Source organism: Cricetulus griseus, chromosome 2 (assembly GCF_003668045.3).
Source record: "Cricetulus griseus strain 17A/GY chromosome 2, alternate assembly CriGri-PICRH-1.0, whole genome shotgun sequence".
In the NCBI taxonomy this organism is placed as follows: domain Eukaryota; kingdom Metazoa; phylum Chordata; class Mammalia; order Rodentia; family Cricetidae; genus Cricetulus; species Cricetulus griseus.
This window is the reverse complement of record NC_048595.1, coordinates 457,324,125-457,351,475: the sequence shown is the minus strand read 5'-3', so window position 1 is coordinate 457,351,475 and position 27,351 is coordinate 457,324,125. Positions and strand designations below refer to the sequence as shown.

General features: G+C 41.9%; 1 protein-coding gene across 3 annotated transcripts in view; it reads right to left on the bottom strand.

The window, feature by feature from the left end:
- L3mbtl4 (L3MBTL histone methyl-lysine binding protein 4) overlaps nucleotides 1–27,351 on the bottom strand; it is a 433,665-nt gene that overhangs the window by 64,588 nt on the left and 341,726 nt on the right. For all 3 annotated transcript variants that reach the window (XM_027397798.2, XM_027397800.2, XM_027397799.2), the window contains 2 exons: nucleotides 27,115–27,229; nucleotides 6,461–6,563 (listed from right to left, as the gene is read on the bottom strand). In XM_027397798.2, the coding sequence (XP_027253599.1) occupies nucleotides 6,461–6,563; nucleotides 27,115–27,229 (218 nt within the window). The remainder of the gene's footprint in view (nucleotides 1–6,460; nucleotides 6,564–27,114; nucleotides 27,230–27,351) is intronic.

The window sequence follows — 27,351 nt, the reverse complement described above, 5'->3', positions numbered from 1 at the left end:
ACCCTTCTCAGGTAAGATAAGACCACGCGGAAATACTTAGATTAATGGAAATGGGTAAATAATTAAGACAGAGCTAACCAATAAGAAGCCCTAACCTCGGTCAACAGTTCATAAATTAATATATGTCTGTGTGCTTATTTGGGGCTGAAGCTGGCTGCAGGACCAGGCTGGAGGAAAGTAACTACAGCAACACCTTCTTTCAGGAATAAACACAGAGAAAGACCACCAGGATCTGAGAAATGCACTTGATACATGATGAGGAGGAAGCCAACCAAGTTACAGACACACACACACACACACTCACACACACACACACACACACACACACACACACACACACACACACACAGCAAACAAATTACTGAGGAAAAGAGTCAATGCACGGAGCAACAAGAACAATTCCCAGTGTCATGAGTGAGGTAAGGGAAGACCTGCAATCCATCAAATGAGACCAACATTCAACTAAGAAACTAATCAGCCAAGAATGTGTCCCCAGAAACTGGTAGATCCCAGAGTGTAACTGCAGGCTTCAACTTCAGGATTAATAGTTACAGAAGCTACAGAGATGTGGCCTTTAAAGCTGGGAAAGAGAATTTCAGGTATCATTCCAGGAACAAATATAGCAGAAGGAGAAAACTGAAAAGAGAGAAAGTGTTATGATTAAAGCGATATTACTAGAGCTTTCCCCAGAGGTGGAAGATGTACGCTTGAAACAACTGTGAGATTAAAACAATAGGAGAAAAGAGGCCCATTTAGGAGCACCCCGGATAAAATGATGTGACTTGTGTAGAAGGTAGTTAGAGGAAATGGCTGTCTAGAGGGTCCAGTCTTCCTGGTGGACTTATATTTGAATGACAGCTGACTTCTCAGCAATGAAAAAGGTGAGAGAACGCCAGATCTTCAGTGGAATGAAGAAAAAGGAATTCTGAGTGGGGATCTACCTATACTGAGGCTAAAATAAAAGGGATAACTTAGTTACACACACACACACACACACACATATACACACATGTGCACACACATATGCACACACACACACACATGCACGCACACATGCACGTATGCATACACACATGCACACACACATGCACACACATCCATACACACACACAAATACACACTTACACACACACAGAACACACACACATGCACACACACATACACACACATTTACATACACCTACACACATACACATGCACATACACACATATACACGTATAACAGACAGACACACACACAAACACACACACACACACACGCACGCACGCACGCACGCACGCACGCACACACACACACACACACACACACACACACACACACACACACAATCTACTTGCTACATTCTGTCCTTAAAAGGCCAGGAGGATAAACAAAGCAGAGAAGAAATCCTGCAATCCAGGGTCAGATTATGCCTGAAAGAGAAGGTAACACCTCCCTGTAATCTCAACACAAGAAAATTGAGTTCAAGGCCAGATTGGACATCCTAAGTAACTATCTAGTTTGATCTATTGCCACATTTCTGACTCTACAAACAAACAGACTGCACATGTAACTTCTAGCTTCTTATGAATGCAGACACTACCTCTTTGGATGTAAAAGAGCTATTAGATAGGTGGAAATTCAAGCGAAGAACAGCGGGGCCGATCTGATCCATGCTACAGAGTAAGTGAGAGGTCAGAGCATCCAACTTGGGCATTCAATCCAGGCTAATCTAGACATGAACATGTGTGTGTGCTCAAACGCACACATGTACACATGCCTGGGTTCCTGTGCGCACACATGCACAGAAAATATCTGAAGTGATTTCATCTTCAGTTTTGAGCTGGCAAAGTGACTCCAGTACACTCCATGTGGAGGATGACCTGTGGTCTAAGTGCATGAAGAGCACACTCAGAATGGCCTCAAGGGTATGGAACCCCCACTTGTGAGCAGCAGGTGTTCCTCTGTGTTCCTGCAGCTCGGTAGCCGTGTGTGCACTGCCTCCTGCCAGAGGCTCCCACGCCACAGGATCCCTGGCTATCCGTGTGAAGAATGTAATTATTCATCCCCAAATAAATTACCTCTGCACCTTTTATGACACAGCAGTAGATCAAGTCTCCAAGATTGTTCTACTTATTTAGAAAGAAAAAAGAAAACCCACAATTTCTAGTTCATCCTGGATCTTGGTTCAAAAGTTTTTAGATGGCTATCTTTAAATATTTTTATGCTAACAGATACAACTACTTCATTCTCTCTGCTATGCAAATTCATTCAAATAAAATGCAAATTGTGTGATAATTGTGTGCCAAAAAGTCCTGTTTTTCTCACAGATAGGACTGATACAGTTTCTTCCAAATAATGGCTTATGCATATTCCACAGAAGCTCCAAGCAGCCTTGAATATTGCTGTTAACCCCTTGACAACTCTAACAGAAATGAAAATGAAGCCGACTGAAATCTGTCCAGAAAGGGCCTGCTGGGTCTGCCTGCCTGACTGGCTGACACCATAGGTTATTTTCAAGCCCTCTATGGTATCTTGATGTCACCGTTCCTGTCAGCTGAACAACATGAGACACAGACTTGTTTATCGAGACTTTCACTTCCTTTCAAAACGCCAGCTCTTCAATGTGAGGGTCAGAAATTCTGCCATGGTTAGGGAAGAACAGTAAGCACTAATTGTGTGCTTTTCCCATCCTGGGGGGTTCTCACAGAAGCAGGGCTGATCACTACTATCCTTGCAGCAGCCGACCTGGGCGACTTCAGGAGGTGCTCTACACTGCCCAGCTGTGGTGGTTTAAGTGAGAGCGGCCCCCATAGACTGGTTTCCCAGCTGGTGGAACTGTTTGGAAAGGATTAAGGATATGACCTTGTTGGAGAGCATGTGTCACTGTGCGTGGGCTTTGAGATTTCAAACTCACGCCCTTCCCAAGGTCGATCTCTCTCTGCCTGCCACCTGTGATCACCATGTGAACCCTCAGCGTTCCTACCACCAAGCTTCTGCTCTGCCATCAGGGGCCCTATCCTTCTGCAATTATAAGCCCAAATCAAGCACTTTCTTTTATAAGTTGCCTGGGTCATGGTGTCTTATCATCATAATAAAAATGAACCTTAGACACAGGCCCTGAGTGCAGCTGGTTGTGGTGGGGTCTGATTTTGGTTGTGTTTTTCCTTTATCTTTGACTATAATAATGATTGCCCAATAATCTTTGGGATGGGGTTGCAAGAAGCGTCTTGCAGAATGACGCCTTTTAGTTTTAAAAATAAATCTATGCCAAGAGAATAAGAAAAAAGTACCTCTGTTTAGAATATGTAAATTTTCCTTTAAATTTTTCAAGAGTGATTTAAGCTACAGTTGATGTTGAAGTATACCTGGGTGTGAGGAGCAGAGATGGTTTAAAATCCTCATCGGCTGCTCCCCATCTTTTTGACTATAGGAACAAACTTCAGGATAATCCCTTTGGGTAGGAGATGGAATAATAGTATTTTTAACAGGCTTGTGAATGGGCACATGTGGGTATGGGTGTATCTCTGAACAGACACCATCACAGACAGGAGGTGAAGAATGGTACTTTTAATTATGTAAGGCTTAGGCCACAATACTTCAAAGAACACGGAAACAAACTCCAGGACCAGAGACAACATAAGGAATCCTATTCAGTTAACTACAAGACAATTTAAATATAATTTCAAGTTACAAGGGCAGTAAATTTGTAGGAGAAGCTGTAGCCACGCCTTCTTAGGGGTTGGCTACAGGTGTGCCTGACCAGGCTTGTGAGGGCGTGGTCAGAGTGACGTAGTGTGACTGCGTTTGCACTTTCGGTTTCGCTTTGCTTCTTGCTGTACAGGCTGTTGCCACGCCGGCTGGCTAGGTCACTCTGTAAGTAAGGCTTTTCCCTATTAAATACCCTTTTATTTCTACCTGACTCCGTATTGGTAATTTCCCACTATATAAATTGATTGAATGATTAAAGCCAGAGTAGAGATGTCCAGTGTGGACTAGAGCTTACCATGTAACCTGAGGTCCCCACTCTGCAATGAGTACCTTCCTACAGTCTACATGACTTTACTGGGCAACACGGCCTCACTTCTCAATATAGAATACTGTTAAATAGAAGTAAGGTTATAGGCTTTCTGCTCATACATGTTTCGATTTTTATTTACATTATAGATTTATTTAAATGCCTTGTAAATATGTAAACGTAAAAAATCCTAATCCTTAAATTTTTATCTCCTCTAAAATTAAACTACAAATGTTCATTCTTGTCAATCATTTCTGGATCTCTGGTATTGAGAAGCTTTTACACACCTCGCCTTTACTTATGGAAGTCCCTCTGTGTCATAACAAGTTTTACAACTAGACAAAAGTAGTTATCCAACCAAACAACACCACAACTCCTGAGTAGCCCCAAGCATTTGTGGGTTTGGGAGGTGGGGCAGTCTCTAATGCATTCGAATTTACTAACAATGTCCAGGTGTCTGCACTGTCATACATCTCCAGTGGGCCTTTCCCTCTCTGTGTCTTACTCATCTTTATTTTATATTCTAGTTTGTACAATACAATCTTGAAAAACTATTTGGTGGCTAGAACACATCAAGCATACTCATATTGATGATTAAACAACACAGATAAGGGCAGCAAGCAGGCTCTGTTTCTGACATACTGGGTTAGTAAAGGGTTTAGAGAAACTTCTAGAATGGGGAATCCATGCCCACTGAGATGCTGGCTTCTTCAGAATCCAGCCAGGAAACACAAGTCAGTGACACACCAGTGATGGCAGCAAGGCAGCTGGAAGAAGTGGAAAACAGGGGAGACACTGCTGGGCAGGGGGCTGCAAAAAGTTCAGGGAGCTCCAGCTCCATGGGAGGGCGTCTTCAGAGAGCTTCGAGGGAAGGACTAGCTGAAACTTTATGACTGAGCTGCACTGGAAGATGATGACTCAAGTTGTAAAGGAAGGGCTAAGAAAAACCTGTCACTTATAGAATTCCACACAGAAGGCAGAATACTATGTGAGATTCCTTGAGTATGTCAAATGGAACTCTGTGGCGGTGTAATTGTCTTACTGTCTTACACATAGGTAAGATTACACATTGGGGATGATAGCCACTGATGACCACTGAGCACTTGAAACATGGAGATGGTATTTTCATATTGCTTAATCTAAATTAATTTAAATTTAAACAGACTTATGGGGCTGGTAAACACCAGACTGGAATTTGCAGCTCAGAGTACACACACACACACACACACACACACACACTTTGCATACAAAGTACATACATAAGTGCACCTACACACCCATATACAAGGAACACACAGCCCAATGAAGATTGTAGCCACATCTGATAATGTCTGGAAAGTGGCTCCAACACCAACAGAGCTCTCTCCCAATCCAGACAACACTCCTGATTCTGCATCAGTCTCTTCCCTTCGCCAGCCTCTGTTTGACAGTCACTGATTTTCTCTTTCCCACAGAAAACACTGAGACGATTCAACAGACCCAGCTCTGCTCATGGCCTCCAAGACCCACTGATGTCCACAGGCAACCACGGTCTCTGCTGACACCTCATTCCTTTCTTTTCAATGGGCTGTCACATCCACACACAACACTTACACATAGGTGTGACGTGTTTACCACGGTATCTTCTAGGTACAACTTCATTAATTACCTTAGAACCACTGTGGGCACCGCCTTCTCAGATTGCCATCTCCTGATAAAGCAAGGGCTTTTCCCGTGGACGCATTTAAATTTCTGTTGCGTGAGCAAATGTTTTCTTGCTTCACATGTTACATGACTTATCCCTTTCTCTTTATACTTATTGTTGATGTTTGTATTAGGCAAATTTAATATTGGTTCTTTTCAGTTTTAATTTGTGTTCTCTTGCTAGATCATTAATATGAATGACTCATCTACCTACGCATAACTTTACAAACTACTGGGGACAGAAACAATAGGGAAGATTTATGAATTTATTTGCATTCATGTCTTTATAAGTACCATGTACTCTGCATCCTCTTAAACACCCCAAACCTTGAAAATAATTTCATTCTCATTTCATATTGTTTAATGGAATTGTCTCTTCTCCAAATGAATAAAAAAGGAGGGGGAATAAAAAGGAACTTAAAAGTTAATGGAAAACAGGAGGGAAAAGCAAAGAGCTCTTGGGATTTTCTACAAAGACTGAGTAGGTGTGGAGGTGGTTCACACGAGCAAGACAGGTGGGGTGAGCACATCAGGAAGAATGTGTTTTAGGGGAAAGCCTTGCACAGCAGACAGCCAGAGATTTCAAGTAGAAGTCTGCTTAGAAACGCTTCAGAAGCCCATGACACAAAAGGGCAGACGAGGGCAGATAGAAGGACCCATCAAGGAAGGGACAGTGATGGAGCAACAGACTCAGACTTATTTATGATGTTACATATAGCTGCTAGTCTGCATAATGCTCTCTTTCACCCCGAAAATGATTTAAGTAAGAAAATATTTACCTGTGGTGTCCTGCATAGCGTGGGCCACGAATATGGCCTATTCCTCGGCACCCAGGAGTAGGACATACAGCTTGACCTGGAAGGATTTTCACATCATTTGCCCCTTCAGGAAGTAAAAGAACATAGCTTGAAAACTCTTGTTGAAGAAGAATTGGAAAGCCTGAAATATGTAAATGATGTTAGCTGAGACTTTACAAATTAAAACAAATTGTCACCCTAAACACCGAGTACTATGACAGATCTTAAAAATGATGTGACTGAGCCCATGATGGCTATAATAGGTACCACCAAAGTGGCTAGCATCAGAGAGAGGAAAATGAACAGGCATTGCAGACCTTTCAAAAAGTCAGATGTGAGAATGTTCAGGTCTTTTTTTCTTACAGATTGGTAATGGCAAAGGCCACACAGCCACAAGCTGATGACTGAGTTCCATAAATGTCACGAGCAAGCCAGTGAGTGAGGATGCCGAGCCCAGAACCTTCTCCTAGCTAAGTCTTCAATGCAGCTGTGAAGAGCAGGCAAGGAAAAAAAATGACTTTGTGCTTCACCTCTTTCTCTTCCTTTCCCTCCTTGAGATAATGCTGTGCTGCATTTCAGGACTGCACTCAACTCACCAGGCCTGAGACGACTTAGGTGACACCCAAATGAGTCAGCTGCCTCTAAAGATGAGCAGGGCTAAATCTCCAAGCTCAGCTCTGTAATTGTGCTCCAATCTCCACCTGAGCACACACCCACAGACACACACACACTTACACCACACACACACAGACACACAGACACACCACACACCCACACCCACACACCACACCACACACACCCACCCCCACACACCCCACACTCACACACACCACACCACACACACCCACATGCACACACACACACACACACACCACACACACACACACACACACACACACACACACACCACACCACACCCCCCCCCCACACCCCTACCTCATGGGATGCTCCAGCCCACACCCTTATACTAATCTAGGCAGTGTCTCTTTTCAACCCTATGCTTTCCTTCCCATCCCCAGCTCTCTGGCTTCTACGTCAGGCCCACCCTTGTCTGGATCAGCATTTCCTCATCTCCTAGCTCTAGTGTCTTCTGGATGCTGGGCAACGACATTGTCCCCATGGCCCTCTTCAGGAGGTACTTCTGGGTACCCGTGGGAGAGAAGTCAGTGCTGCTTGTCCTCCCAGTGTCACTCTCACTCCGAGACCTCCTGAGTCCCATCTTCCCAGATACTGTCACCAATCAGCTTCTGTTACCACGTCACTCCGGGAAGACTGACATCCAAATCACCGAGTTTCACTCTGTTTCCAACCACAGCTGGCCCGGGTAAGCTCGAAGGTCACTAGGACTTCTGTCCATGCGTCCAGCCCCACTACTCCATCACCGATGTCATCTCCAGGGTCTCCTTCCCTGAGCCACCTGGCCACACAGAGTGGACCGTGTTGGGAGTGCTTTGTCCCCCACTCACTGAAAGAGCAGTCCAGCTGATGACAAAAGCATGTCCCTTTAGCCTGCCCGCTCAGGAGTCCTGATGGCTGCTGCCATTTTCAACAGCAATGGATTTTCCAGACCATCCATTCCCCTCCCTCAGTCCCCTCTCGCCAGAAGCCACTCCCTCATCTAACCTAGGGTCTAGCTGCCATCCTTCGACATTCTGCTGCGAATAATCAAAGCTCCTTTACATTTTATCAGACCTCAATATGGGAAGGGGAACCTTGGGTCAACTCAGTCATTCTGTTCTCCAAATGTTTTACATAACTACTTTCTCCTGGGGGGTCAGGCATAGTGCTGACTGTGCAAAATCCTCCACTCTCCTCCAGGCTCTGGCTCAGCGGCTGAGCTTGCCTGCTGCCAACTGAGAAAACAGGGACCAGTGGACAGGAACTGCTCTCTCCCGCCTGTGTTCTCATGGCCATTAACAACCCCCGCCCCTTCCACTGCAATGCAGGGAGCATTTGCTTCTCCTCAAAGCAAATCCTTCACCATTCTGGTATGGATTCACTGCCCCATTCTGCAGGGTCTTTAGACTACCCCACTGAATAACTCAGCAATATTTAAATACAGTCCAGTTTTGTGCATCACATAAAGGAAAACAAAAGCAGAAGCAATAGACCTCACAGTCCTCGCTCCTTAGTGGCCGCTCACTTTCCCTTTCTCTGACACATGCCTCCAAGTGACCTCTGTTCCTCTCCATACGCTACTATTCGACCCACATTAACCTATCCTCCTTGGTCACGGATATCCTCAACACGGGAAACCCATTTAAATTCTAAATTAAACAATTGGTTTGATGTCTATTTATTTTGTTAGATTAGAGGCTGTGATCCTGAATTTGTTTTGCTACTGTGAAACCAATAGCTAGCCTGACACATAACTGGCCCTCAGTATGTGATTATAAATGTATGAGGGGGAGGGAACAACAAACTAGAGTTCTTCCTGTGAGTGCTTATAGGCTAGAAAAAAAGGCTTACCTGTAACCAGGAATTCACAGCACAGAATGATTATACTGTATGAAAATACTAAGCAAGGCTAGGGCCCAGTGCCTGGTAATATTTGGACAAATGTAAATATCCCATACATTTTCATTCTATTTGCCAGACAGTAGGAAGCTATTGCCTTAGATGCTTCTTGACTTTAAAACAACTTGAAGGACAAATAGAGAAACACAGGACCCTCCTCATCTATGGTTAGGCATAGCTCTGAGGTACACATACGCTTGCTTAGTTCTTGCCTCAAGGCCTCCAAGGTTCAATCCCTAATAAACTGCTCCCTAGAAACAGTTCTGAAAAACAAAACAATAAAAACTAACTTTTGAAAAAAAAAAACACAGAGGGTCTGATATTCAAACATTAATTAAAAATTAAGTCCTTAATTAAGAAATGTGTTTCTACCATATTTAGTAAACAAAGGGATCGTTTAACTTATCATAGTAAGTAGGCCAGAGGACAAACAATGAGAATACCCACAAGACTTCTTTCCATCCTTGTGCTATCTCAGAGGTCGAAGCCAAGCAGACAGAAAGCATCTCCACCATCCCAGAGGCAGCTCGGTGGGTAATGCACCATGTATGGGAAATGTTACTTAATATTATTTTTCTGTGATATTTTAATACCCTGCATTAAGTTATAGCTTAGAGAGATATTTTTAATAGCTGCCCAGACATTTTTGTGAGGGCTGAAAGTGGAGGCATTGCCTGGAAGATTGGGAAGAGGGGTTATCACTTTAAGAACACAGCTGAAGACAAAACAAAGACAGAGTAAAGGAGAACATGAAACAGAAATGCATTGAACCTACTGAGCTCTGAGTGACAAAGGGGAGGTGGTCAACCCAGTGGAGAATTAGACAGAGTCATCCATCTGTTGGGGGAAAATAACCTGCAAGTTCTGTAACAATTTTCATCACTGACTCCACGAAAAAGGTACTTATGATCAAGTTAGTGTGGTTCTCCCCATAAAATATATATTTTTTTTTTTTGCCAAGAGTATCTTACTGGTAATTGGATATTTAGAAATACAAGTCTTGAGAAAAAAAGTTTTCTTTGCTCCAGGGAGGTGGCCCCAAACCCTGTCACCCTTTCATCCAATAACCTGTTTGCCTGGCACCCCTCCTGGCTCCATTGTTACAGTGAGACTCTCCATACCTAACTTGCTACTAGCGTGTCTCTGGCAGCCATTCACACAGTGGCTGATACATGGTGGCTATGCAGCAGGTGTGTGTCTTATGAATAAATACTTAGGATAACAACTGCGATGACTGCCTGCGTTGCTGTTGGGGTAGTATTCGCCACAGTGCCGTGAATAATCACTACTTCACACTCAGTTCAGGTCAGGCATCTAAAGCCAGTCTCTGACTCCCTAAGGAGCCACTTGCCATGCCACGCAACATGATTAGCTTGTGGTTTACTGTAATTCAAAGGTGCAAAGTTTCCTTGGGCAAGAGTAAGCTGAAGTGTCAGGGTACTTTTGCAAAGATGAACAGAAAACATTTGTATAAAACTGAAAACTTCCTAATGATTGGATAAACCTGCATCCTTCAGAATGGGACCCCAAGTCTCAGGGACCCTGCTGTCACTACGACGCTCAGGCTGCCTACCCCATATCCACACTCCCCCTTTTTGATAACTTTATTCAAGAAAGCCATGTGCCCATCTAAAAGGGGGCACACCCTTTTGGATTTCCTATATGCACACATGGTCATTTGTCATTTTTGTCACAGGACGACCTACACGAAGGGTAAAAGAGAGGCTGCCATTACTTTCCTGTAGGAAGATGTGAACTCCCAGAGGTTATAAACCCAAGGGCAAAAGCAAAAGCATTGAAGTAGGAGGACACAACACAACTTTGACCCAGAATATTGACAACCTTGGACCTACTACCAGAGATCAAATATAGAGTACAAAAAGCCCTCTTTGAATAAAACCTCTGTAAACAGATTCTGCAGTTCAAGCCAATGAAAAAACATGAAGTTAAAGTAGCAATTCTGGTGTTTTCCTTCCTCTGTTAAAACCCAGCAATTTCCCTTTTTACAAAAAAAAAAAAAAATAGTCAGATCTATTACCACGGAAACATGATGTGATGGAAGCAACCAAAGCAGAATCAAGCATCAAGAGATTGTACTGGATCCTAGGAAGTGGGAAAGGGAGATGTCCTTCATTTCCAAATGCCCTTCTTGGTGTCTGTGTGATATAATAATCTACTGTGATATAATCCACTGTGATACAATCTACTGTAAAAAGGCTGGGCTTTGCAACCAGAGACTTCAGCCATCCTCCCCACACCCCAAAAGTGGTCACAGATTCCTTTCAGAAGGTCACTTGCTTAGGTATACAGAAAACCCAGGACAGAGTGGCAGTGTTAACTCTGATGAAGACACATGCACATTGGTCCAGACAGAGGTTGGCCAGCATCGGAGAATAAGGACCAGGCTGCAGAATCAGTATCCTTACATCACCACCAATGACTCACAGCTGAAAATGTGTGCACTTGACCTAATTCCTTTAGCAACTTTTGGTAAAAGCACAGCATCAGTACTCAGAGGTAACACCCAGTAGAGGATACAAAAACACTGCTGTTTGGAGAGGTGGACAGATTTAAATGTCACTGACAATACAAAAGTGAGGATCCTTTGTCCCTTCTTGTTTTAAAAGTAAAGAGAATGGCTCAGGCTTTATTTGTTCACTTTAAGAAAGATCCTGCATGTATCAACCCCCGCCCCCCATTCCACATTGTCAGGACATGTCACCAGCCAAACAGAAAGGCCTGGTCTTCTTGATGCTTAAATTCTATTATCATAAATACAATAAACTGTCAGGTAAAAGGCTGGACATGATGACAGACAGTGAGGGTGCTATGTAGGCACACAGAGGGGAGCAAGGAAGAGAAGGTGACCTTGGGGATGGGGTTATGTCTTAAGGCAGAGCAGCCAAAGTCCTACAGTTAGCAAGAAATTGAGCCACGAGAAACCAAAAGAGTCCCTGAGCCACAGGGACAGCAAAGAGGGTGGTGAGTGGCGATGTGGTTGACATGGAGCCTTCCTTCCCGGGATGGACTGGAAAACTGAAGAATGAGTGGAAGAGAACCCGCCCTCTGAGCTCCACGCACTTCCTCTCAGGCCAAACTTGCACAGGCTTTCAGCGACCTCTCCATCAGCAAGCTCTGAAGATGCAAGGCCCGAGAGGCAGAGGATGAGATGGGATTCCTAGGGAGTTCATGCAAGTGAACAAAAGTCTCAGGACCACAAACTGAAAAAGCATGCAGGTGGACACGGAAAGGGGACAGGAAGGAGGAGAGGAGGGAAGCCAGAGAAGAAGGAATCCTAGGAGAAAACACCAGAGAATCACAAAGATGGTGGAGAGAGAGAGAGAGAGAGAAGAGTGGCGGGAGGGAAAAGGAGAAATTTTAGAATTTTGTTTCAGGATTTCTTATATGGAAGGTGAGAAAAAGTAATAGCAAAAGTGGGCTTATTGTAAAAATACTTTTAATATTCTTTTGTCTGAGTGATGATGATAATTCTTCAGTAGATGATGAGGGGATAAGATTAGAAAACACACAAATCTAACTGGGACAGACTGGGGCAGAGATAGCATGTGTGGAGAGGGCTGCCACATCCCTTGTGGGTATGATAAAAATCTCCACTGCAACTTCTGTAATCTCAGCAAAGGCAGTGAGGTCAACAGGGAAGCAAGGGAGGGTGAGGAGAAAAATGCATTATAGCTAGAACTAAACTAGATAAAACATGCCATTCATATGCAACTAATCAAAGTTATATAGCCTTTATTTGAAATTAGAAACTGTTAAGCCAGATGGTATGATTTTTCTAACCTGCTGTATCTGACATATTTACTCATAGTTTGCAAAATTTTAATGAAATAATTTTAACTTACTTTGAGAGAATGGAAGTAATAAGCATTATCTTTCAAACTGAAATTATAAGTCAATCACACTATTCTCTTTTGGCCAATGAAATCATAGGTGACAGATGCCTACTGTATTAGAACAATTTCTCAAGCAGAAGGAAGTTGAGTAACCAAAGACCATGTTTGCTTGTCTTAAAGTTTCTGGATGTTATGTTTTGATATGCATACAAAATGGGAAAATAACGGTTCAGTGGAAATGCAAAAAGAAACTTTAAAATTCCCTAAAATATAAATTTTGTATTTCCTTGATAATCCAGAAAAAGCTTTTGGAAAGGTAATAAAAGAACCTTCATAGCACAGGAAAACATTCAGGACTATGGCAATCCTGAAGACCAGCACCTGCAACAGTAATCTCTCACATAGCAAAGGTTAGGAAAGTACATGAAAATGGTTTCCCAGAAGTCTCTTCCACAGACCTGACTGAGCTTCCTAACAGCTAAGGCAAAAAGAGGAACACTACCTTGGTCTTTATTTATAATTTTAAAGGAGTAGAAATCCACCTTTCTAATGAAGAACAGGCAAATATTTTTCTTAACAAAATTGTAAAATGCATTTATTATGTATTAAGCTCTATACAAGTGATTAATTACCCAAGGCTCCCTGAAAAATATGGAGTGGGGTATAAACATGGGCCCAGAGCTTTGGTGGAAAAGAAAACGTTCTAACTCAGCATCTGAATGAACCTATTAGATGGGCTGTGCACACCAGAGACAGAACACTACAGAAGGCATGCATGCGTGCATGTACGTGTGTGTGTGTGTGTGTGTGTGTGTGTGTGTGTGTGTGTGTGTGTGCCTGTGTGTGCGTGTGCATGTGTGTGTGTGTGTGTGTGTGTGTGTGTGTAACTGACATATAAGTATAATGACATTAAAGAGTAAAGGACATTACAGATTGAATTTGAGCCATTTCTCCATGGAAATATACCACAATATTTCAAAGTAAAGAATTTATACTGAAACTTATTATCTCTAAATACACAAATCATGCTTTTGTCATTATACAACAGTATATGCCTTAATGGAGATGTTTCTAAACATTTCAAAGAGCCAGGAGAAAGGCTCTTCTGTGGCTGCACAGCCAGGCAGACTTGTGTGGGTTAACTCTGCCCATTTCTCAAGGAGAGGGTTCTTCACTGGTCATCACATGTGCGCTTTGAGAGTACTTCTTTTCTTCAGAAAGATTGCCTCTTGGTCGTCTTCCTTGTCTGCAGAAACTTTTTCACTAGATTGCTCCACTAGTTTGTTTTCTACTTTGGTTTCCTGTGCTGTGAAATCCAGAAGCTCCCTGTTAAAATCAATTCCGGAGCCAGGCACACAGCATGCCTGAGTTCCTAACACTAGGGATATTAACAAAGAGGACCTGCCAAGGTCAAAAGGCCAGCTTGCTCTGTATAGTGAGTTCCAGGCCAGGCCAGTTGCATAGACATATAGCTTGTCTCAAAGCAATGCCACACACACACACACACAAACAACAAACAGACCAATGTCAAGGATCTGTTTCTCTATGCTCTATTCTACAAGGTTTGCAGCTTCAAGTCCTAACACTTACACTGTTAATGTATTTCAAGTTAATTTATACATATAATGTAAAGATTTAGCTTAGTTTTTTTCCATGCACATAAGTGAGAACACTTTCTAAAGAAATCCCCCCTCTGTTTATGTATGCATATATGACATGTACATATACACATGCATACATACATGCATGCACGCATGCATACAATCTAAAATGAGACACTATCTTACCTCTTCCAAACTGGATGTCTTTAATTTCTAGTCATCCACCAATTGCTCTGGCTACGTCTTTGAACAACATGTTGAATAAAAGTGTTGAACTTAGGCCATCTTTTCCTGTCCCGGTCTCACTGTGACCTTAGCTGGGGGCTTGTCATAATGGTCTTATTATGATAATGACATCTCCTTTAAGTCTAGTTCATTAAGAGTGTCTTTGCCATCAAAGTATGTTGAATTTTGTCAAAAGCATCTTCTGTATCCACTGACATAATCACCTGGTGCCTATCCTTCATTCATTAAATGAAGTACCCAATTTATTGATTTGCCCATGTTGAGCCCATTCTTGAATCTTAGGGATAAATCTTACTTAAATGAGCTACTGGAATCGGTTTTTTTTTTTTGGCATTTTATAGAGATGTTTTACAGTCTTGTCTGTCAGGAATTATTGACCCACACATTCCTGTCCATCTTGTCCCTTTCATCTGGCTTCAGCATCATGGTGAGTGTGGCCTTGTATGATGAGTTTGGAAGTGTTCTCTCCCTTTCAATTGTGTATGTATGTATGTATAATGTGTACATGTGCATATGTAAATATACATTGAATGCAAATATATATGATGTATGTAAATACATACATGCCCACAAAATGGCATATGGACTGCCATTAATACCTTATATTCTTGGTAGAATTCACAATTGACCCGTGAAACCATTCAATCATGGGCTTTCTTCATGGGGAACTTTTTTATGAATGGTTCAATCTCCTTGTTTATTATTAATATGCTCAGATTTTTATATTTTCTCATTATTTAGTTTGGGAAGATTGGCTCTCTCTGTGAATTATCCTTTTTTCTGTTATCCGGTTTGTCTGGTATAATTGTTCATAGTTGCTCTGTACAGCTTTTACATCTCTGTAGTATCACCTTGAATTCCTTCCAGTCCAAGGCTGGCCTTTTTGCTTTTTTCAATTAAAGAAAAACAACTCTTAGTTTCTTGATCTTTTAAAAATTCTGGACCATTTGTCATTTCATTCTCTGATACTCATGTCCTTCCTTCCACTGACTTCTGGCCTAGTTTATTCTTCTTTTGATATTTATCCAACTTTTGAAAGTTCCTTGAAGTGTAAAGTCAAAGTGTTGATTCTGAGTCCTCTCTTTTCCTGGTATGTTTGCTCCTGTAAGCTCCTCCCACTGTGGCTTTGTTGCCTCCTTTATGTCTTCATTTCCTATGTTTACATTTTAGTTCTCTGGATATACTTTGCCTGACTTCTTTATCTCCTCTTTCACACATTGGTCCAGATTATGTCACTTTTCCAAAGTACTTGTCATTATTAATTTCTAGTTTTATACTATTGCAGTAAGGAAAGATGTTAAACATCACTTTAATCTTCTTAATTTTTTAAACATTTGATTCGACTACATTGTGTTCCATGCTCACTCAAGAATAGTCTACAGTCTACTGTATAGTCTACAGCTGCAGGACAGACTGTTCTATAGTATTATTGGTCTTTAGGGCTAGGCCTACAGTGCTGTCTTGATCTATTTCCCCGTTGACTTCCTGTTTGGATGAGTCTATCCAGACACGCAGTGGGGAACTGCTATGATTGCTTTTGTGTTTACTTTTCCCTAATTCTCTGTTAACATTTATTTATATAATGCTCAAAATTATTACACATTTATATACAAACAAGTTCTCCTCAGCTATTCTAAGCTTTAAAATTGGCAAGTGTGCTCATACACATTAAGATTATTAAATAACTGGATACAACCTAAGAGAGTTACCCCATATGGGCAAGCTCAAGTGTACACAAGCAAATGTCTGTCCACATGTACACACACCCAGAAACACACATGCACACACACAGGAAGAAAGGGACAGGCAGGAAGTGAGCTATGAAGTAGGTTCAAGTTTGAGTGGATCCTACCAGGCCATGGAAGTCAGAGATGGTCACATTCCTCCTCAGTTTCAACATGTTTCTCAAGTATGAGCAATCTCCTGTAGTTAGGATGTTCTGTTGTGTTAAGGCGTTGGTAGGTTTCCCTTAAAAATGCCTCTCAACTATTATTCTCAATGATGCCCATGGTCTAGTTGGATGGTTGGAAGCAACCCACTCTGTTGAGCTTGCTGAGATGCTTTTCCCACTGACTGTGACTAGACATGCTTTTGCAGTACTTGCTGAATTTAGAACTAACACTGGGATGAGCTGCAGAGTTGCAGCTTGGTCTAGTTTATTGAATTTTGTTTCTCCTGGCTGTTGGTATTGTAATACCATTTGGTGGGAGGTTACATAAAAGATCTCTCTGCTGTTCTACTGACTTCCACCACAAAACACAAGTGCATTGCAATAAAAAAAGAGAATGATGACTTCAAAGAGAATGATGGAAGACGTTCCTGTCAATCTAAGAAACATAAACTGCACATTAAAGAATGAAAACTTATGTAACCACGTTTCTTTTATTCTGCTTTAAAATTTGTTAGGGTAATAAAAGCTTTTAATGTTCAGGAAAGCATTAGAGCAACGTGGCACTAAGGAGAGTGGGGAAAGTCTGAGGGAACTGATGTCTTGCAGGAGAGGGTCCACAGTGTAGAACAAGTGATGTGTTCTTAGCAGCTGCATCCCACCCCCCACCATTGCTGTAATGACCTTCATCTCTTTGGTACTTACAGAAATAACACTGCATGTAGAAGACCTTGTGTGAAGGTCTGAATGCAAGCAAGATTCTTCAGAATGCCACCAGATGTGTGAGTGACAGCAGAAGCCTGGACTGCTGGGGGTCAGTATAAGAAATGGTGCAGTGGCCGTGGCTGTTGACAGTAGTTTTGAGTCCTGCAAACACACATCATTCCTGTGGGTGTCTCATAGGGTGTGTGTCACAATGGCTATCACTGCTACATGGACAGACACACAAAGCCACTACCCCAAAGACCTGTGTGGTAAATATCTCTTCTCATAATTATAGGAGTCTGTGTGGCACTTAGAAGCTTTGCTAACAAAAAGAAATCCTAAATTTTCCTCTCTCCTTCCTAATGAGTATCAGGGCATTCTTGAAAAAGTTAATTCGAAAGCTCAGAGTTCCTATATGTGGCACAGAATTTGCAATTTCCTGAGTTGGTCTCTCCCCAGTGTTCTCTGGATCCTACGTTTGTATAATTTCAACTTCTTCATTCTCGTTTACTTAAAACGCTGAGTGAACAAGACTCACCACCATCATACAGTGCTGTTCCATATGAGGAACATAATGTTTCTTTTCATTAAAACATTTGGTTCTATGCTTATCCCTATGAGTCATTTAAGGAGACATCTATTTGTAAAACAAACTGTCAAGCACTACTTACTTTTTCTAATACCACGAAAGACAAATGAACAAGAGTTTTTACAGATTAAACACCACTCTGCTTGCCTTGAAATCAACCCTGGAGCTGCCCCTTCCCTTTGACTCTTCCTATCCTCCTGTGAGAGAAGACACTCCCATCACTGAGAGGAGGTGTTTTTTATTTGTTTTTGTCTCAGCACAAAATATTAATAAGGGCAGCAGCCAAAGAGGCCATACACTAGTCTGTGTCTCAGACAGCCAAGGATGTGCCAGGCCAGGCAATAGTGTGTGCCAATGAGGGAGAGGTGACTTGTTATCCTCTTAATCCATGGTTTCCTAAGGCAGAAATACCATCTACTAGGACTTTGCACATTCTAGAGTAGCAGTCAATACAGTAGATACATAAAGTTTACCTACCCAATGATAGCCTGATTCCTCTAGTGTAGTAACCGGCAGCCAGCCAACGCCTCCACCCAGGAGGCTTCCATCATTCCCACTGTAGGTATTTGCAGACAGGAATATAATCCCTGATCCAAGCCCTGCTCCTTTTCCCTGGCAGGTGTTATACTTTCTTAAGAATGAAAGTCTCCCAGAGAAATCCTGAAAGATCTGTTGGCTGACTCAAGACCTTGTGTGTGTGGTCCACACACTTGACCTCCATAAGTCCATGGCCAGAGGTAAACCATAATTGGGCCAGGGTGCAGATGTGTTAAGCCTTAATGTCCTTCTGAAAGTTTTATGACTTTCAGAAGTTGGTAACTATTCTGTTCTCAACACTGATAGAGCCGATCTGTCCATGTGACAACCTGGGACAACCCGCCAGAGCCTCTGCACATTAGCAGAGCCTGGGAGTGGAGTCATCTAGCTGTGGGGAGGAAATCCTCTGCCAAATCACTCTGCGCCAGGACCACATTTAGAACAAAGTGAATTCTGCCCTCGCCCTTCCAGAAGGCAGACACTGGATAAGCCCTTTACCAGGGAACATTTAAAGGATATAATATCATTAAGACTGTAAGCACATTTTGAAATGTGTTATTTTTTCTTGATAAGTCTATCATGTAAATCTGCAATTAGGGACTTCTAAAATAGCTAACTTTTTAAAGCACAATACGCTGTAATTGTCTATTAAGTCAATGAGTACTCGGGGACTCTTGAAGCTGCTGATTGCTTTCTTGCTGTGTTTTGGAAGAACAAGCACTTCCAGAAAGATCCCTTCCACAATTCTCTTTAAAACAGAACATGCTGGAAAAACATGCTGATACCTGGCTAGGTTAGCAATTCTCCTGTTTCCACAGGGCTGGTCTCGACCGCCACATTTGTTGTGCCCTCTGTGGTCCTGTACTCAGACTGCTTTCTATCTCACAACCCAAGAAAATTTCTACCTAATTGAACAAAACTTTTCTATTCTTCTGAGTCCCAAATGCTTGCTAGAGAAAGCTTTATTAATTGTTCATTTCTAAATGAACTGTCGGTATTTTGTCTCACTTAACAGGGTACAATGGAATAGAACATATGCTGTATTTTCAAGTAGTTCTGTCATCATATACATCTGCTGTGTAATGAAGCAAAACCGAGCCTTTTGTCAAGCTATGTTCTGCGATGTTCATTTATGTTTAATAGTTAAACTGATTAGCCCTCTTCCCCATGTCCTTAACATAAATGGTGGTTAAATATTACCATAAATATTACCATCATGGTGCATGCTAGATTTTACTGGTTTATGCTTTGATTTTATAATGATATTTCATTCCATTGGCTTTGTAATCAAGCTTTGTAATTACTTCCAAATATAAATCAAACAGAAGCCAAAGAAAGAACAATGACAAAATTATTTAGCCATGGAAACCATTTAGGAAGTCTCAATTTTCTGCCTGCCAGCTTCCCATCTGTGAAAACGTCCTCTCTCGACTGTGGGGGGTTGCCCGGTCCCTGTCTCTCCTAGGAGGCCACGATTAGATGAACAGCACATTCATGGCTGAAAAAGCCACTTCACCAAAGGCAGCTATGCAGGCACACACTGGTAATCCTAGTGCTTGGGGAACTGAGACAAGAGGATCACACATTTGGGGCCATCTTGAGCTTCATATAAAGCCTAGCTCAAAGAAAATGAGGGGGAGGAAGAAGGGAGGGAAAGAAGGAGAGGAAAAAATGAAAAGGCTGGCTGGAAGTGAGAACCCAAGATGGCCTCTAAGACCAAAGTCTTAGGCACAAGTGATTATTCAACTCTTCGCCGAGGTAGAGGTATCCATCTGGGGATGCTAGACCAGGGGCAAACGCTGGCTCAACACTCACTGTTTCCCACTCAGGAAGTGACAGTATAGCCAGGAAGGCTTCTCTGAGAAGACACATTTGAGTGAATATATAAAATGAGAACCATACTAGATATAGAAGATATGAAAGATAGTTCAGTCAACGCTCTGGGGTAGTTTGTGTTCAAGAAACTGGGACAACAGACAAGATATGGGAGGGGTAAAGGGCGTCAGAGGTGTGTACTTCAACACTGGAGAGGTGTGTACTTCAACACTGGTCTCTTCTCAGGTCTCCCTCATCCCATCTATCTCTCTGTGCTCCCATTAAAGTGGGCACCTACTTACAGTCACAAACTCCCTAAATGGGCCTGGGAAAATTGTTTCCTTTGGTGATCTGTTTCATTTGGTATTGGGGTGGTTTTATAACTCTAGGAAAAGAACCCACCAGGCTCCATCAAATGCAACAGGCTGTTGAACAAGTGGAGGAGCCCAGGACCATCATGTTGCTTTGGCACAGCCAAGTGGACTATGCAGAGTTCCCAGAAGTTCTCATGTGTCTCAGAAAGCAGAGGGACAGTTCTTGAGACATAATAGGTAGGCCTTCTGGGACCAAGAGCAAAGCTCTCATAGAGAGATACACAGGGACTGCAGTGAACAGTCAGGGATCATTCATTGTAGGGGGTTGCCTTGAGGCACTGCTCCAGAAGATTGTCCAAAGTATCTCAATGACTTCCCTTCATGGGAGGAAAGAGATTAGACATTTCCCTAGGCAAAGCCCCTGACCTTTGAGCTGCCGGTAAACCCACCCTTCTATCAGATCTGGCTTCTAACTCTTTTATCAGCTAAATAAACTGCTTCAAGCAGAGAGAGAGACAGACAGACAGACAGACACACACACACACACACACACACACACACACAGAGAGAGAGAGAGAGAGAGAGAGAGAGAGAGAGAGAGAGAGAGAGAGAGGAGGGAGCCTTGACCTGTTTATAAAAGAACATATACAGGGTTCAGGGTAGGGCAGGAAGCATAGTCTAACCACAGGAAGTAACCAATCTGTGTAAGCCAGTTCCCTGATATCTAGATAGAATAAGCATACTTCTTCATCTCTATCTTTGATAACTCTCATGGATAAAGTACCCTTTCTGGGTTGATGGACATTTTCTGGGAAGATGGATTAAATAATCTCTCCTGTGTCTGTGAAATCTTTGTTTCCATGTAATACCCAAACCGGGAGAGGAACTTTGTTTCTTTCTAAATGGAAACATAAGAAATAGGAGGCATACCATATCTGACGTGATGGCCCCTCGCATAGAGTGCTCCAGAACTTTCCTTGAGGCTCTTTGTAGAAGGAATAGCACTGTCAGGACAGTACGTCCTCTGCCATACCATTTCACGTTCCACCAGCTCTAGTCACGGTGTGTGGGCTCTAGCATTTCAGTTATGTGCATGCTGATGAAAAGGTCTGGTAGCTGCCAGGTGGTAGCCCACATCTGCACAACTGATTTTCCCACCTCCACTGTACCTTTTAGAGATACTGGGTCTCATCACATTTTCATTGCCTGTTTATAATTCTGACCTGAACACATTACAAAGACGTTTCATATCATCGTATATTTTATTTTGTTTAAGTCTGATTCACGAGAGAGGACTTTCTTGTGGCCTGGTTCCTTTTTTTTAAGTTTTATTTTTAGTTTTCAAACTGCATGTATGTTTGTGTATGTGCAAGGGAGTGCAGGTGCCTGCAGATCTTCTGTTACAGGTGGTCCTGATCCAGGAAGCAGGACACTGGATTGTAAAGCACTTCTTTGTTAGTCAGTGCTCAAATGTTAGGTAAGATTAGCACCAAGAACAAGGAACAGACAACAGGAAAGACAAGGAGCCAAAACAGAGACCAAGAAGAGAGCTAGCAGGAGGCCTAAGGAAGGCTCATTACCTGAGTCGAAAATACAAGAAGGGGACTTAGGGTGCATGTCTGGGGTGGAGAGGTTGCCTCGCACCTGTAGAACCCTGGAGAGTGAGCAAGAAGAAGGGGTGAGGGTCAGAGGAGGAGGAGGGGGCAGGAGAGAGCAGAAGTAGAGTCTGATTGTGTCCATTTTGTCTGGTAACTAGAAACTTTTGAACAAATAGATTAGGGGTAATTTTATTTGACTCAACATTGGTAACATAGTCTGATTTTTATTTAGAAAATAGAGAAGCTAGTTCTCAGCTGAATTTGGTTTATAAGCATTTGCTTATCATATGCCCAAACCAATAATCAATTCCAAATGCTTTCAATTGTCCTAAATGTTAATCAATATCCATTCAGTGATCAGTAAGTACTTCCTGGACAGTACAACTGTAATGAGTATGTAGGAGGAAAGCACATCTTATTAATTTTCTGGGCCAATGAAAAAAAAAAAAAAACCTGAAGCGGCCTGGATACACCCATGCCTTGAGTCCTTGCTTGGTTCCTGCTGGTAACAAGGAAGCATGAAAGCTGAAGCTTTATATTTATTCTCCCCAAACTGTGGCTCAGAGGTAAAGTAGCTGGCTCAAAGTCAGTTAGAAATTTAAACCCAGGGTTGTCTAGCTTTGAAGTCTACACAAGTCTTTCCAATGGAATTGGTAATCTCTGTAAATAAGGAATGATGTAGTGTGTAAACGAGCTTTATTTCGTGGTATGAAATGTGGGCTATGGTTACAGCTTCCCGAGGATGCTCCTAAAATGATGCTGTCCAAAGGCAACCCTGGGGTCTGAGGAAATGGTTCAGTACGTGAAGTGCTTGCCTCACAAGCACTCAGTTCCCAGGACCCTTACAGAAAACCAGAGCATGGTAGGAGATGATTGTTATCCCAGCACTGGGAGGAGGAAATGGGAGAATACCTGAAGATTACTACCTGGCCAGGCTAACCTACTTACCTAGTCGATGAATTCCAGGCTCATGAGAGAACACACACTCTCTCTCTCTCTCTCTCTCTCTCTCTCTCTCTCTCTCTCTCTCTCTCTCTCTCTCACACACACACACACACACACACTCTCTCTCTCTCTCTCTCTCTCTCTCTCACACACACAACACACACACACACACACTCACACACTCTCTCTCTCTCTCTCTCTCTCTCTCTCTCTCTCTCTCTCTCTCTCTCTCTCTCTCTCTCTCTCTCACACACACACACACACACACACACACAAAGGCAATCCTGTGTGTCCCTGTATACTCTGTGAACCACACTTTTGGGAGCTGTAGAACAAGTGTTATGGAGTTTATGCTGAACATGGCCAGCAGAATTCCTTTAGCCTGTGGGAAAGGAACTGAATCAACACTAGATAGTAGTCACCCAGATGACAAACTGGGCAAAGCCAGAGTCTGGGAGGAGACATAGACTCAGGTTCCAAGCAGTAGAGGCCGGGCGCTGGGAAGGACTGACTACCCAGGGGCAGGGCTGACAGGTGCAGCCACACTTGTGAAGATGGGATGGGCGTCTGTGGTGCAACCTCCCAAATAATTATTCGGTGTAGGATTACTCTTCAGGGACTACCTAACTCTTGATTAAGGGAAGCAGCATCTGTGATAGGACCCTCATGGGTATGGAAGACATCTGGGGGCCTTGCAAGGGTCACGGGAAGAGAGCACATTCTCTCTCTCGGCTCACTTTCTGCAATGAGATTAAATGACACTAGCCAAATGGAAACAAAAAAGACTATCATTTATTTAGGAAGTCCTAAAATTTTAATAAATTCTCATAAAATGGGAATGAGAACCAAGGAGTTCAAATGTTGCTTGTTTCAGACTGTTTGCCTCTTGAGGGGTTGTCTTTTGTCCAAGAGTATACCTGAACTCAGCTCAGGCACTTCTTACAGTAGGCCCCTACAGGCCCAACCCAAGAGCAACTTATCAATCTTTAAGACATCAGCACCTCAGATTTCATATTCACTAGAGACAGACAGCTATTGGCTTTCTTTATTCTAGCTCTTTCACTCAGAAAGTATAGTTACTTCAGACATAAAATATGAGCTCACTGAAAATAAAGCATATATATGTATATATATATACATATATATATGTACACACATATATATACATATATTCATACAGTGTTGCATATATGGAAGTGCTTACTTTCCTCCTTGCTTCTTGGGAATTTATTACAATGTATTATATATCTTATTAAATATTATAATTTATAATAGTAGAACCAATGGTTGTACTTTATCAAATACTTTATCAACAAATAAAAAGCAATGTGAACAATAGACTACAAATAGTTCAAATCACGCTGTGGTGCATGGCCCGGGAATGGAACCCGGTCCTCCCATGCCCGGTTGATGGGAGCCACAGTGTACTAGGAGCAGTAAGGCAGGGAGGCCAAAGTGAGGGGACTCCCATGTGCTCGCAGCCCCTTAAGAGCCAATAACGCATCATCCTGACCTCACCTTGACCATGCCTTGACAGGCGTGGTCAGGCACACCTGTAGCCAGCCTCTAAAAGGCATGGCTTATGTCCCCTACACACATCTCCTTCTGATCATCTTATTTTTAGCTAACATTTCTTGCAAGTTACTTGATACAATATCTTGTGAAATTTCACTAACCTAATGTAATAAAATAGATGACATAGGAGACAAATTCTAATTGTTTAAGAAGATAAATTATATGATGTCTAAGATTTACTCTGTCTAAACTCTTAAAGTCTATGTAATGTTTGATCAATAAAGGATGCATACCACATATAATGACATACAAATAAAACAATAAACTGTAAAAATTATCTGAACCAGTTGTAGTGGCATGGGTCTTTAATCCTAGCACACAGCAGACAAATGCAGGTGGATCTCTGTGATTTCAAGTTAAACCTAATGAGTTCCAGTACAAACAAAACAACACAGTGAGAACCCATCTTAAAAAATTATCTTAAAGTAGAAATGTCACTAAAATATCTCAAAATCAACACTAGTTGGATGATTTTATCTATTCATAGATGATAAGTACTATGTGTGGGTTTTGTTTTGTTTAGATTTATGAAATGCAATTGTTTTCATCTGATTGTCAAGGATACCAGAGACCTAAAGGAAAAGGGGTATGGCTTGATTTATATGAATACATTAATCAACTATTTAACTTAAAGTACATTCAGAAATAAAACATGACTTACTAGGGTTGTTCATATAAACATTGGTAGTGAACACACACTACAGACCAAGAGCTGCACCTCACTCCTCACCACGTGGGCACTAGACACAGGCTGACGGCTATGGTGTCTTTGTATAACCAAACCTCTATCCATGCCACATGAGGGGATGGCATGTAATAATAAGTCATGAGGATTCTGTATCCAACAAGATTGATAATGTTTTATCCAGTCTGAGAGCACATCTGATCCTCATTAATTTTGAAGAGAACCATAACTTTTTGTTTCCTGAGGAAACAAAGGCATAACGTTTCCCCCAACACAACATGTTTTCTGACTTCCATTTTGAAGTTAAGACATCCTTAAAATATATAGGTTGGTTTAATCTAGCAGTTTCCATAAGCCAATGTCTCTCAGCAGCTATTGCTTTTTATACATTAGCATTTAAAAAATCCTGTCAACAAAGAACCATACAAGGTCCAGACATTCTGTGTATTTTCCATCTTTATGTGGCTTATTCTTTTTATATTATTTTACTCTTTCTTTAAAGTCTTTATTATTTTTAAACCTTTCATATTTTTAATGATGTCTATAACTACTTTCTTTTCTTTATTCAGCTCCTAAATACATTTTAAACAAACACTACCCTTTTAGAGTTTTTTTGTCTCTGGACCTGGCTTTAATAAGCACCGCAGTGTTCTCTGATCACATGACACAAATCTTAAACTGCCATGTCAGCCATCACACAACTCAGTTTAGTACGTGGTGCTGATGGCTGGCTCCAGCCTACAGGCAGCAGCCAGTAACCATGCCCCTGTATGCCACTGAGCATCAACCAGCTCGAGAGACTGCCGGACAAATGACACAGGGGCTTATTAATTATGAAAGCCTGGCCTTAGCATTGGCTTGTTTTTAAGCAGCTCTTGTAACTTAAATCAACCCATTTCCACTGTGTCATTTTCCATCTCTCTCATGGGCCTAGATTCTACCTCCTACTTCCTCTCTCTGCCTGGAAGTCCCACCAATATCTCCTGCCTAGATATTAGCAGTTTAGTTTTTATATTACACCAATGACAGCAACACACCTTCACACAGTGTACAAATACCCCACAAGAAACCCTCACTACTTACATTCAAACTTCCTCTCAAGAAGCTGAAGGATGGAAAGAGAACCAGCAAGGGGAAGAAAACAAATTCAATAATGGAGAATGTTGGAACCAAGGCCTGGAACCAGTGATTAGCCATGCCAGCCTAATCGGGTCAGAGGACTCCCTCCGACAAAATAAGGTATTTCAGTTGGAAGCTCATTAGAATTTAGAGTGCTTAATTTCCTCCTTAGCTGGAAGTGGCTAGAAAGGTGGAAATAACACAGATCCCAGCAGAGAAGAATGTTCCTTCACTCTCATTCTTAAAACTGATGAAATTAAAATAATTTTGGAAAATTTTTATAATTTATAGTATAAGATAAAAGTTAACATAGGGTGCTTAAAGACTGATACAACTTCAATGACAAAGGTTAGATGAATTCAGAAATGCTGGCCCAATCTTGCTTCAAGCCAAAAGAGAGAAAAGAAAGATTGCTTTGGAAAACATAAGAATTATTTCTTAGTGATTATTGCTTCTTGCCTATCTAAACCGTGTCCTTTGAGCCTTAATTGTGAATAAATGGCTTTCAGAGTTAGATTTGGCAGCTATTAATTAATTCACCTATCTGTTACTTAGCTTTCAAATGACTATGATGGAATGAATAAGCAACAGTAAGAGTAGAATTCAGGCTAAGCATTTGCAGGTAACGGCAAAGAGAAAATTGCTTACCATATGGTACTTCCAGTGGGTGCCCTGTCACATCGCACCACCCAATGGGGTGAATGTCAGGGCTGTCAGCATCCATCCAGTAATCGTATTTGTGGTCCCAGCCATCAAAATGAATCTGTTAAAAGGTGTTCAAGGATTCATTATTGTTGCTATTACTATTTCACTTTCCCTTCACCAAAATATGGGAAAACAATTATCTGAAGCTGAAATTGAAATGGTATTAATCACACCTTCAGC